Genomic DNA, 13,828 nt, shown 5'->3' on the forward strand with positions numbered 1-13,828 from the left:
AATGTAGGAAGATTTTTGTATTTATATTTACTTTATTCAAAGGAAAAATAAGGTAGATTCTGAAGTGGGAATGAGCAGCGGACTTGCCAAAGAGTCTGGCTGCTCATCTCTTTTCTGGCTAATCTCTGATCCCATCACTATCAGCTCAGTAGTGGCTTTGGTATTGGCCAGTAGAAACTGGTCCCCAAGGTGTCAACTCTGTTGCCAAAGACACTCCACCTTGCCCAACCGCAGTGTCCGGGCCCATTCTACAAGACGGTTTACAATTCTGTTTCTGTTATTGTGTGCAAAATTTTCCAAAGAGAAATACGCATCCTACTCTCCTTCCATTAAAACACTCACATACATTGTTTTAAAGCAGTTGATGACTTAGGCTTTTTCAGAAAATAGGTTTTTCATATGCTTGTTATGCAAACAATTTCTGGGTTTTTTTGTGTTTTTTTGTTTGTTTTTAAGGGAGGGAGTTTGAAGAGTCACTTCTTAATGGTAAGGCTCTTCTGTTATTTCAAATTCAAAAGTTGTAGCCATTGGGCATGGATTAAGTGGTACATGATTTGATTACATCAAATATCTGCTTCATTTACTATTTCCCCCCACACTACCATTTTTGGCTTTATACTATGTTTTAGTCAGATATATAAGAAAACCCTAGGGCCTTAAAGAGGGCCTAAATGTTGCTAGTTATTTGTGGCTCAGTACTGGCCAGAACCAGTGGGCATAGTTTCTGTACAAAACAAAAACAAGACACAAATATTTCTCTAACTCCTTTCCTATGTGAAGGATAAATCCTCACTTTGTGTAATCATAGCTACGAGCAGTAAATGATGTCTAGGGTAACGCATCAAGACAAGGAGAACCCTGGCTCGGCCTCCTGGCTGTTCCTAGTTTACCACAGTATTTGCTCTAAAAGACAACATCTCCACAAAGCAAGATGCCCACTGTTGTGCTTTCCACATAGCAAAGAAAATTTACTCCTCTTTATTTCCTGCTGGAGTTGGATTTCCTATAACTGCTCTCTGTTCTCATATTGTCCTTAATTAGCCTATCTCATATTATGTATGACTTTGTAAGACACCTCTGGTACACAACCAGAAGTTTGACTTTGTATCTTCAAGGAAGATTACTCGGCAGACATAAGTAGAACATTTCCATAACCTTTTGGCAGTCAGCAGTTTTTGCTGTTCTGTTCCTCTGCATGTGGTGAGATATAGCTATCTCTGATACCTCCTGTGAACGACAACACCAGCCTATTATGAGATTTCTCATCTCTGAGTTCCTATAGAATGTGCAGTCTGTAACACACAGGCTCATATAAGCTTGTTCTCTAGCAGTTTCATGCATGAAGAGGCAGGGATAACCAGTGTGTTTCCCAGACTCTGACTCAGGGCAATAGCAAGCTCAATAAAGAAAAGTATGAAGAAGAAGAGAGAAAGGTATATGTCTGCCTTACCTTCCAAATTAGATCATCAGTGTCTCAGTCCAGAGATCATATCTGCTTTTCCTATCTTCTTTAAGACTTATTAGAACATTAGGCAAGCATTGAGTGTGCAGTACGTGTTGATTGCCTGAAGGCCTAAGGTTTTAATTCACAGATTATGCCAAAAAGGCAGTATTTCCAGTCACTTGAACTTCACGCAACCCCAAAAAGGTAGAGTTTTCTGTAAATGTTACTGAAATGTTATTTACATTGATTGAAGGTATCTCTAAATTGGTTTTAGATTGATCCCTCACAGAACTGTAATCCTCATTTCAGAGGACAAACCTCTAAGGCAGTGGTATACTGAAGATGGTTATGACAATAGAAGTATATGCAGTTGTAAAGTGTAGGCATTATTCTGAGGAAAGCGTGAACACAGAAATTCTGTAAACGGCTAAGATGCTGCGGTGAATAAAAGATCATTCTAACCAAGACTAATGGCATTTTACCCCAAGCCTCAGCGGCCCACTAGGATTCAGAGATGTGCACTGATGCCATTGTAATTCTGTCAAAAATGAGCCAACCATACATTTGTGGATGTATTTCTTGACCTTCTGTTCCAATGAGCTATCATATCTTTGTGCATTTACTGAACAGTATTAAGATTTAAAATCAATTTAGGTTAAGCCCTTCAACTCTGTACTTTTTAAAATTTTGAGAGAGAAAGTATGAGTAGGGGAGGGGCAGGCAGAGAGAGAGAGAGAGAGAGAGAGAGAGAGAGTCCCAAGCAGACTCTGCACTGTCAAAGCAGAGGCCGACGTGGGGTTCGAACCCACGAATCGCGAGATCATGACCTGAGTTGAAGTTGGATGTTTGATGGAGTAAGCCACCCAGGCATCCCCAACTCTGTACTTTTTAAAAATTATTTTGATTATTCTAGGACCTTTTATTTACATGTTCATTTTAAAAGCAGCTTGTTTAATTTTACAAAGACATCTGCTAGAACAATGGTTCAGAGTGCATTAAATTTACAGATTTGCAGAAAATGGCCATCCTAACAATATTGAGTCTTCTCAATGAGCACAGTATGACTATCTTTCCATTGGTTTATTCACTGTTTTTTTCTCCATCAAGTTTTGTAGTTTTAAGTATAAGGGACTTGGTTGTCTTTTGCTACACTTATTTGTAGATATTTCAGTGGCGTTACTATAAATGGAATTTATTTTCCAATTATTTGCTGCTAGCATACAAGAATTTTGTATATTAACCTTTTATCTTGCAACCTTGCTAAACTCATTTATTCTAATTCTTGGTATGTAAATTCCCTAAGATTTTTTTTTTTAATTTGTATTTAAATTCCAGTTAGTTCACATGCAGTTTAATGTTAGTCTCAGGCACACAATACAGATTCAACACTTCCATACAGCACAGTGCTCATCACAAGTGCACTCCTTAATCCCCATCACCTATTTCCATCCCACCCACCCCACATACCTCCCCTCTGGTAACCATCAGTTTGTTCTCTGTAGTTAAGAGTCTGTTTCTTGGTTTGCCTCACTCTCTTTTTTTCCCCCTTTGTTCATTTGTTTTGCTTCTTAAATTCCACATATGAATGAAATCATATGGTATTTGTCTTTCTCTGACTTAACTTCACTTAGCATAATACTCTTTAGCTCCATCCACATTGTTGCAAATGGCAAGATTTCATTTTTTATAGCTGAGTAATATTCCATTATATAATAATATACATTACGTGTGTGTGTGTGTGTGTGTGTGTATGCGCCACATATTCTTTATTCATTCATCAGTCAGTGGACACTTGAATTGTTTCTGTAATTTAACTATTATAGATAATGCTACTTTAAATGTTGGGGTACATGTATCCTTTTGAATTAGTATTTTTGTATCCATAGTGCAATTACTGGATCTTAGGGTAGTTCTATTTTTAACTTTTTGAGGAAACTGTGCTATTTTCCACAGTGGCTGCATCAGTTTGCATCCCCACCAACAGTACAAGAGGGTTCCCCTTTCTCCACATCCTCACCTGCACCTGTTTAGTGTATTGTTGATTTTAACCATTCTGACAGGTGTGAGGTGATAGTTCATTGTAGTTTTGATTCATATTTCCCTGATGATGAGTGATATTGAGCATCTTTGATGTCTTCTTTGGAGAAATGTCTGTTCATGTTTTCTGCCTATTTTTAATTAGATTATTAGTTTTGGGGGTATTGAGTTTTATACATTTTGGATACTAACTCTTCTTTAGATAGGTCATTTGCAAGTATCTTCTCCCATTCTGTAGGTTGCCTTTTAATCTTGCTGATTGTTTCCTTCACTGTGTAGAAGTTTTATTTTGATGAAGTCCCAATCATTTAGTTTTGCTTTTGTTTCCCTTGCCTCAGGAGACATATCTACAAAGAAGTTGCTACAGCCAATGTCAAAGAGGTTACTGCCTGTGTTTTCCTCTAGCTTGAGATTTTCTATAGAAAAAAAATTATGTTTGTGAATAGTGCCAATAGGGCTAGTTTTACTTGTGTGTGATATTTGTGGCTTTTTTTTTTTTTTTTTTTTTTGCTTCCATGCCTTATTTCAAAGCCTAGGACCTCAAGAATAGAGGTCCGTTTGAATAGAAGTGGTGAAAGCAGGCATTTTTGCCTTGATCTCAAGGCGGAGCAATTTCGTCTTTCACCATTAAGTATGATATGGTGGTTGAATTTTTTGTAGATGCTCGTTGTCAGGTTGAGGAAGCTCTTTAGTCTTTCCAGTTTGCTGAACATTTTATCATTAGCAAATAATGCTGTCAAATGCTTCTTCTGTATCAATTGGAATGATCATGGGGTTTTCTTCCCTATATTCTGTCAATCTAGTGAATTACGTTAATTTTCATATGTTAAACCAACCTTGCCTTATTGGATAAGCCCTGCTTGGTCATGACATGTTATCTTTTTTATATATATTACTGGATTTGATTTGACATTATTTTGTTTCTGGCATCATGAGAGTATTTTTCTGTAATTTCTTTGATAGTATCTTTTCCAGGTTTTGTATTATAGTTCTACTGGTCTCATAAAATCATTTAGAGAATACTCTCTATTTTTTTGAAAAGGTTTCCATAATTTTGTTATTTCTTCCTGAATGTATGATAGAACTTAGTAATCAACCCATCTGAGTTGGATTTGCTTTCTGGGAATATCTTTGGATACCAAATTTATATTTGTAAATATAGAACTGTTATTATCTATATCTTATTCTGTCTATAGAATCAGTAGTAATAACCACTTTTTAGTCTAGATACTGATATTTTGAATATTTGATTTTTTGACTATTATAATGTGTGAATATTTTTTTACCATTCTGTTTAATTTGATCTCTTGATGTTTTAGCTTTATCTCTTTACACCTTTTTTTAGGAGTTACTCTATAGATTACAATGCATACATCTAACCTTCCACAGACTACTTAGAGCTAATATTATATCACTTCATGTAAAATGTAGAAAATTTGCAACCGTATGGGTCCTTTTGCTAACATCCAACCTTTATCTGGTAGTTGTCTTATGTGTAACATTTACATACATTGAAAACCTGGTCAGATAATGCTATAATATTCATTTCCAATATTCAGTCACATTTTAAAGAATTTAAAAGGGAAAAAATCTATATTTGCCCACAAATTTATCCATTCCTGTTGTGTTTCCTTCCATTCTGATATTTCAGATTTCTTGCATTTCCCTGTAGCCTGAAACACTGCTTGTAGTGTTTCTGGTAGAGTAGATCTGCTGTTAATGAGTTCTCTCTGCTTTCTTTCATATGACAATGTCTTTATTCTGCCTTCATTTCTGTAGGGTATTTTTGCTAGCTATGGAATTCTGGGTTGACAAAGACATCTGCTAGAATTTTGATTGGGTGTACATTAAATCTATAGATCAATTGGGAAGAATTGCCATCTTAAGAAATGAAAGATGTTATTTCACTGCCTTTTGCCCCCATAATTTTTTTTTAGAAATATGTGATTATTTGAATCATTTTCTGTAGCAAATGTGTCATATTCTCTATCAGCTTTTAAGAGGGTCTCTTTTCCTTGGATTTTAGCAGCTTGATTAGGGTATGTGTATATGTTTTTTTTCCTTTGATTTTTATCCTGTTTGGAGCTCACAGAGATTCTTGAATATGCAAATTTAATTCTTTTAACTAAATAGGGGAATTCTTTAGTCACCATTTCTTTAAACTGATTTTCTGCCTCAGTCTCTTTGTTCCTGTACTACTGGGACTCCAAAAACATGTATTTCAGGCTTTTCATATTGTATAGGTCCCTGATTCTCTTTTCATTTTTTCTATTTTCCTCTCTTTGTGTCCTTCAGCTGGGGTATTTTGTATTGGTTTATCTCCAAGTTTACTGACTCTTTCTCTGTTATCACCAGTATGCTTTTGATCCTCTGTAGGGATTTTTCATTTCAGATATTTATTTTTAAGTTTCTATACTTCTATAGTTTTTACAGTTTTTATGGTCTACTGAGATTGTCTGCTTTTCTATTAATTTCAAATGTGTTTTCATTTGTTTTATGGAGTACAGTTATAATAGCTGCTTTATATCTGGTTACTATCATGTTGGCATTTGTTGATTGCTTTTCCCTTTAGAATTGATCAAATTTTTCTTCTTTTCTGTATGTTTAGCAATTTTGAATTGTGCCCTAGATACTGTGAATGTTACATTGTGTGGGCTCAAAATCCCTGTTATAATTCTGCAGGAGATTGTTGATTTTTTTTGTTTGGGCAGGCAATCAACTCAGGGTCAGATTGCAAATTCTGTCTCTTAATGATTCAAATCACAATTACTGCCTCAAAGCCTGTGTTTTGGTTTGCCCTGTGTGAGACATTTACGAATGACTTTGAGACATGGGCAGTGGTTTAAATGAGTTTAGTTCTCTAAATGGGCTCAGGTCTGCCCATCAAATGTGCTGCTTAGGGCTCAGCCTGAGACTTGTGTGGGTTCAAACATGGAACCAGGTAATCCTCTTCTCTTGGTTGTTTGACCTCTATGATTTTCCCTACACTTCCAAGGACCTCTTTTCCTAGTTCCTCTGGGCACAAATGTGTGCTTTCTATTACTTTTCAGACACTGATGTTGCCTACCTTGTAATACTGTGTGACTAGAGTCTACATCAGGAGAAAGCTACAAGAGAAATGAGGGGAAGCCTACAAAACAACAAACCAAATGATGGCGTGCTCTAGGGCTTAGTCCCTGAACACCTCTATTTCCTCTCTACACTCAGTCTAGGTGAAAGCATTCTCTAATTCCAGTAGGGACCCAGACCCCTTATCTCCTGATGCTTTCCCAACATCAGTATGCTTCCTTTTTGTATTAGCAGGAGGGAGAAATATAATGAGAATTCCTCCTTTTGAAGACATTTCTTAGATATTTTGGACATCTCTTCTGCTTGCATCTCATTGTCCAGAACTTAAATAATGGCCACATCTCATTGCAGGAGAAGTTGGAAAATACAGGAGTTTTTAGATGGATGACAATAGATTCAGCTACAATTGGGATTCTTTTACTAAAGAAGAGGAGGAAATGGACAGTAGGAGGCAACTGGCTGGCTCCACCAAACTTTGTGAATCTAGACCTCAGCTCTCCCACTAACCTTCCCCACTTCAGTACATGTCAGTTCCATCTTTCCAGGTGCTCAGGCCAAAATATCTTGAAGTCATCATGATTCTTTTTTTCTCCTATTCTACACCCAATCTACCAGCAAATCCTGTTGATTGTACTTTTCAAATATATCTCAAATCTGACTGACTCCATCTTAGTGCAGGCTATTGTTGCTTCTCCTAGACTTCTGAAATAGTCTCCTCTCTGGTTCTGCCAGTCCATTCTCCCCACAATAGGATATAGTCCTTCAAAATGTAAGTCAGATCACATCATTCCTATGTACAGAACTCTCTGGTTACCTCCTAGCTTATTGTGAATAAAATCCAAGGAACTTAACTATGAAAAAGCTAAACATCATCTGGTCCTGGCTAACCCCCTGATTAAATTTACTAGTGTATCCCTGTAACTCATTCCACACCAGCTATATTGACTTCCTTAATGTTCCTTGCATATACCAAGCATGTACCAATTTCAAGGTCTTTGTATCTATCGCATCTTGAATGCTTTTCTAGATATCCCCATGGTTTCCTTAACTTCTTTCACGTCTTTGATCAAATATCACATTATCAGAGACCTTCCTAACAGCCTGTCTAAAATAGGATTCCCTCGGGGGCACCTGGGTGGCTCATTCGGTTGAGCATCCAACTTCAGCTCAGGTCATGATCTCACGGTTCATGAGTTCAGGCCCCGCATTGGGCTCTGTGCTGACAGCTCAGAGCCTGGAGCCTGCTTCCGATTCTGTGTCTCCCTCTCTCTCTGCCCCTCCCCCACATGCGCTCTGTCTCTCTCTGCCTCTCAAAAATAAAACTAATTTAAAAAATTAAAATAGGATTCACTCTAGTAAATCTCTCCCTTTATAAAACTTTTTTTCTTAATACTCAGCACCATTTGACATATTATCTGATTTTCTTTGTGTGTATATGTACATATTTGGACATACATATACCTTCTCTACATATATACATATATAAAAATGTATAAACATTTAGGTACATACAGGGATTTGATTACTGAAGGGCTTCTCACTAGAATTAGAGACTTCATCTGTTATGCTCACTGCTGTCTTCTTTAGCAGTTAAGGGTGGTCAAGACAGACTTCTATGAGAAGAGGGCAGTTGAGCTAAGAATGAATGAAGAGGAGTCAGCTATGCTACAACCTAAAAGGAAAACATTCCACACGAAGGGAACAGCTATCTGCAAGGCCCTGTGGTGGAAATAAGCTTGTCATGTTTCAGGGACTTGTCCTGCATTTAAGGACAAAAAGAAGCCCAGTATGGGTAGAATTTAGAAATTATGTAGAATGGAACAAGATGCGGTGGAAGAGACAGAGCCAGATCATGCAGAGTTTTGGCTGTCCCCAATGCAGTCAGAAGAGAAAGAGTCCCCAGCCTGTCTTGGCACCTCAGCCATTCTCTACATTTTGGGAAGCTCTAAGGCTACAACAACCAAAGGCTATCTAATGACGTACAGCTATTTAAATTTAATTCACTGAAAGTAAATTTAAAAATTCAGTTTCTCGATCACACAAGTTTCATTCCAAGCGTTCAATAGTCACACATGGCTAATGACTACCTATCGGGCAGCACAGCACAGATAGAGAATATTTCATCATCACAGAAAGTTATGTAAAACAGTCCAATGAGAAATAATGCCAAGTTTGCTTAGCCTCTCCTGTGATTTTTCTCTTAACCCTAGAATCCGTGTTTTTCTATTTAATGGAAATATATGCAGTGCCTAGCAAATTAGCATGGGGCCTGTTCCCTATGCAAATATTCTCACTGGTGATTTTTTCCTATGACAGAAAAGATGAGAAGGACTGGTAAATCACAAGCATTCTTAACCTCATTATAAATACATTGCAAATGTAAAAAATGCAAAGTGTGGAAGTTATAAATGTGAAATCAGCTTTCAATTTGTTTTAATAGGTATTTTCCATGTCTTATTGTAACCTAGGGATCTTGCTGCAAGAAACTGCCTGGTAGGTGAAAATAACGTTCTGAAAATCAGTGACTTTGGAATGTCTCGTCAAGAGGATGGTGGAGTGTATTCATCTTCTGGCTTAAAGCAGATTCCCATTAAATGGACAGCACCAGAAGCTCTTAATTATGGTAAGAATAGACTGTTTTTCTTTTTGGTGGTAAAAATGTATTCCATCAGCACAAAACATTCACAAGCAAAGTTGGAGGAGTAAAGCAGAGCCCAAGTTAGAATGATTTGAAAATCAACACAACAATATTTAAGTGTTCATACTTTGTACTTACACATGGGCAGAAACCTAATTCATTGACCTTATTGATCAAATTTCTATATGTAAGATTGCTAGATTTAAGCTTTTTTTTTTAACATTTATTCATTTTTTGAGAGACAGAGAGCACAAGCAGGGGAGGGGCAGAGAGAGGGGGAAACACAGAATCCGAAGCAGGCTCCAGGCTCCCAGCTGTGAGCACAGAGCCCGATGAGGGGCTTGAACTCATGAGATATGAGATCATGACCTGAGCCAAAGTCAGATGCTTAACCAACTGAGCCACCCAGGCGCCCCTCAGATTGCTAGATTTAAAAGAAGGATGTACTTATAAGCACTTTTAAATATGACTATATATCTGAGGGTTTTTTAATCCAAGAAAAAATGATTTTTATGTTCACTGTATAATTTAACTGTTAAAGTGTTGTTGTGGCTCTGGACCACTGCTTTCAGATGTCTTGTAATTGGTCCAATAACCTCATCTAATAATAGGTTTTAAAATTTGTTAAATCTATAGTTTCTCACTCTGAAAACTGTCTTGGTTTCTTTGCATTTTAGTCTCTGGAACTTGTATAAATGTGGGAGGGAGAGAGAGGAGTTACATTTTAAAACAGCAGAGATTTTTTTGTATGTCATTATAATGGAAAAAATTCAGGTTGTGTTATCTGTGGTTGGGATAAACTGGGCTGTAACAAGATGGGTAACAGTTCAGAATTAAAAGGAGAGAGATTGTGCTTTAAGTGAAATTATAAATTACATTTTCATTAAGGGAAGCAGCATGTGAGCCATGGGTTGGTGAATGGGTATGTTTTGAATTGAAATATCATAAAATGACTCTATTGATTTAAAATGAAAATTTACTTCATCATGAAAAATGAGGCATTTATAAATGCCTTAATTTAATGCCTAAGTTAAAAACAAAGCTTTTAAGTGAGCTAAAATTTTATATTATATAAAATTAACCATTTTAAAGTGAATAATTTAGTGGTATTTAGTACTGTTTAGAATGTTACACAACCACTACTTCCTTCTAATTCCAACATTTTCATCACTCTAAAGTAATACCCTTTGCCTATTTACTCCCCATTCCTCCTTTCCCTGCAGCCACTGGCTACCACATGTCTACTTTTTTATTGCTATGGATTTACTTATACTGCATATTTCGTGTAAATGGAATCATACTATACGTGACCTTTTGTGTGTGGCTTCTTTTACTTTCATGTTTTTGAGGTTCATCGATGTTGTAGCATGTGTAATTAACTTCTTTCTTTTTTATGGCTGAATAATATTCCATTGTATATATTGATAATTTGTTTTCCATTCATATGTTGATTCATATTTGAGCACTTTTCACCTTTGGCTACTGTGAATAGTGCTGCTATGAACATTTGTGTATGAGGATTTGAGTACCTGCTATTAGTTGTTCTGGATATACACTAAGAGTCATACGGTAACTCTAGGATTGGTTTGGATGTTAGATGGGGCTGCTTCAGACACTAGGATCTGTTTTGTGTTTTGGATAGTCATGATACTACGTAGTATATGTTGTATGTGGTTGTCATTATGAGCAATTGACTAAGTTGTTCTAGTTCCCAATAATGAACTAGAAACTTAACTTCAAAACTTAACACTAGGATGCTTATCCTCACTCTAATTTGTCTTCCCAAGTGCTAGCAAGATAAATTTTTATATGATCACAGACTAATTCCACCATTCCACAGAATATAGAGAAAATGGCAGCCCTTCTATTTTCCATAGTGATATTACTCTAAGATTATATTCCTATGAATAACAATCACGGGATAAAAGATTTTAACTTGTTACTTATGCAGAGGTTTTCTTTAAAGGACAAAACATGGTTAACCCCTTCTCATCGATTCTTACAGCATCCCTATAAAGGGGCTGGAACTGGACTTGGGAGACCCTGAAATTTAGCTCTCTAAAATTTGTTTTAACCCTGTTGGCCAGATCTTCTTCACTGCCTTTGAAAGTCCTCTTCCTGTTAAGCAATTATGCCAAGTAAAATTCTGCCTTTCAATCAAAATGTATTTTAGTTGAATTTCAAGGTGACTGAAGTATTTACAAATCAAAATCCTATTTTCAAATAGCTCTTAGAACCTGACCTACAGCATTGGAAATAATAAAAGAGGTGTGAAGATCTTTGGTTGGCAATGAGGGAGATTTTTTTGGCAGTCTTTAATATCAACTTAATGCAATGCAGAACAATTTACATGACAATGGAGGAGAGATTTTTAACAGTAGATGAGAAAGGAGTCTGGAATACTTATTACCCAACCCAGTAAGGGAGTCCTTCAGAGTTTAACAAGAGGGAAAAATATAAGAATCTATTGAAAAACTTACTTCTTATGTTTCTTTCGTGTTTTATGCAAATACTGGTTTATGATTGGTAGTAAAAACTTGCCTCCTTTCCAAGGGTCTTATTTCCCACTGATTATTTTTCTTCACTCTTGCCTCAGAGTAGCTGAAATACTGCACACGTCTTTCATGACATGTGGGAGCAAGGTTGATGGTAAAATCTCTCAGTCTAAGGAAACTCTCAGAAATTTTGCTTTACAGCCATAGAGTTAAACGTACTTTCACCATTATTTTGTCATTAGTGTTGCTGTCATTTAATTTTTTTTAAAAATGACAAATATCCTTGTTTTTTCTAAATCGAGCAATAGTAAAGGGCTTACAGTGACACGGATGCCCCTCTCCCACCCATCTCTAGCCACACAACACATAATTGGATATATATATCCCCCCACCCTTATTAAACACAGAGTGGTAGCATATTAAGTAGCCTTTTCAGCACATGGTGCTACCATCCTCAATATAGCTGTTACCAAAAGTACTTTGAAAAGGGCAAATAGTGTATGCCTCTTCAACTAAGAAATAATCAAAAAAAGAAAATTGCAAAAGACACTTTTTCATTTGTCACTGAAGAATGTGGGGCTGCCGCATCCTCTAATTGAATTAGCATGACATAAATAAGTACTCTGAAATGAGAGGGAGGCAAGGTTTACAGTGAAGAGAGTCCTGGATCAACCACCAGGGCCAGACTCCTACTAGTTACGTCATTAGTTGCACGACCTTAGCAAGTCATCTACCTCTCTGCGCCTATGATTTCTAATTTTCAAGATGAGAAGATAGTAAGGGTATTTGTGAGGTTCAAATGAGATGGAAAAGTAGCAAAATCCTGTACAATTGCAAGTTATTCTTAGCCCATTAAAATTACCCAACGAGGTTCTGGTTCAAGATGACAATGCAGGAAGATCCCCAGGTCATACCGCCTCTCACAGATAAACCAAGTCTACAGCTACATATGGAACAATTTTCTCAAAAAAAAAAAAAAAAAACACAACAAACAAAAAACCTAGAAACTATGCAACTGCCATATATTGGACAAACAAGGGGGATAAAGTGGATCACAGCAGGTAAGACAGGCTGAGACACAATCTCACCATAAACCTCATCCCCAGCACAGAGAACCATAAACGGGAGGGAACTAAAAACTTAAAGCTTCTCCCTGAGGAGTGAATTATTTAAGCCCCCACACATCAGACTCGCCAGCATTTAAGACCTGCACCTGAGAGATGAGCTTGCAAAACATCTACCTTTGAAAACCAAAGAGGCTACAGGGAAAGTATAAACAATTCTTAAAAGGGCCCCATGCTTGGAATCACCTGCTTAGGGCCCAGAGCAGAAGCAGCCAATGGACAGGTCATGTGAAAGAAGCTCATTTGCTAGCCTTAAAGCATCAGCCTGAGGGGTTATCTTATTTAACACACATCTAGGGGTCAGCTGGGGATACTTTCTAGGAATGGAGGCCGGCAGGCGCCATCTTCACATTCTCCCTCTGCCGCACCCCCAGGGCACCAGTATCTCTCAGAGGGGAGCTTTTACACATGTCCAGTACCCTGGTTTATGTAGCTGTTGCACAGGAAACACCCCAGGATCATCAGGGTCTGGAGGTCAGGGGGCTTGCATTCCTATGTCCCATGTGACTGTAACAATTGGAGACCATTCTTGGCAGACTACCACCCTGGTGCCCTGACAGACAGCAACATGCCCACAGTCTTTACTTGCTTTTCCCACAAGCTTTGGCCTGAGAACAGGCTTCATGTATGTCACCTGATTACAGGCCTGTGGAGGTTCTGTCCAGAAACAAAGTCCAGTGCACACCATCTCTTCACTCTCCCTCTACCTTGCTTGCTGGAATCTCCCAGAAAGGATCTTATACCCTTGTCTGGTACTCAGGTTTTAGCAGATGATGCCTAATAGCACCTTTATATCACGACTTAGTTTCACAGATCCCACAGGACCATAACCAATGGAGAAAAAGTTCTTAAACAGCTAGTACCTGCAGAGCACAGTAAGAGGCAACAGGCCCAAGAGCTCTTTCTTTCTGTGTGAGAGCTACAGCCAGAGGGGCAGGCTTCTAACTGAACATACATCCAAGACCTGACTATAATTCTTTCCAGAGACCTTATAGGGCAAGCACAATCCTCACACTCTGCC

General features: G+C 37.6%; 1 protein-coding gene across 3 annotated transcripts in view; it reads left to right on the plus strand.

Annotated features, from left to right (window-relative positions):
* Window positions 1–13,828, plus strand: part of FER (FER tyrosine kinase) — a 432,909-nt gene that overhangs the window by 402,485 nt on the left and 16,596 nt on the right. For all 3 annotated transcript variants that reach the window (XM_030326125.1, XM_030326151.1, XM_032593989.1), the window contains one exon: window positions 9,019–9,173. In XM_030326125.1, coding sequence (XP_030181985.1) covers window positions 9,019–9,173 — 155 coding nt within the window. The remainder of the gene's footprint in view (window positions 1–9,018; window positions 9,174–13,828) is intronic.

The sequence above is a fragment of the Lynx canadensis genome, chromosome A1 (genome assembly GCF_007474595.2).
Source record: "Lynx canadensis isolate LIC74 chromosome A1, mLynCan4.pri.v2, whole genome shotgun sequence".
NCBI lineage: Eukaryota > Metazoa > Chordata > Mammalia > Carnivora > Felidae > Lynx > Lynx canadensis.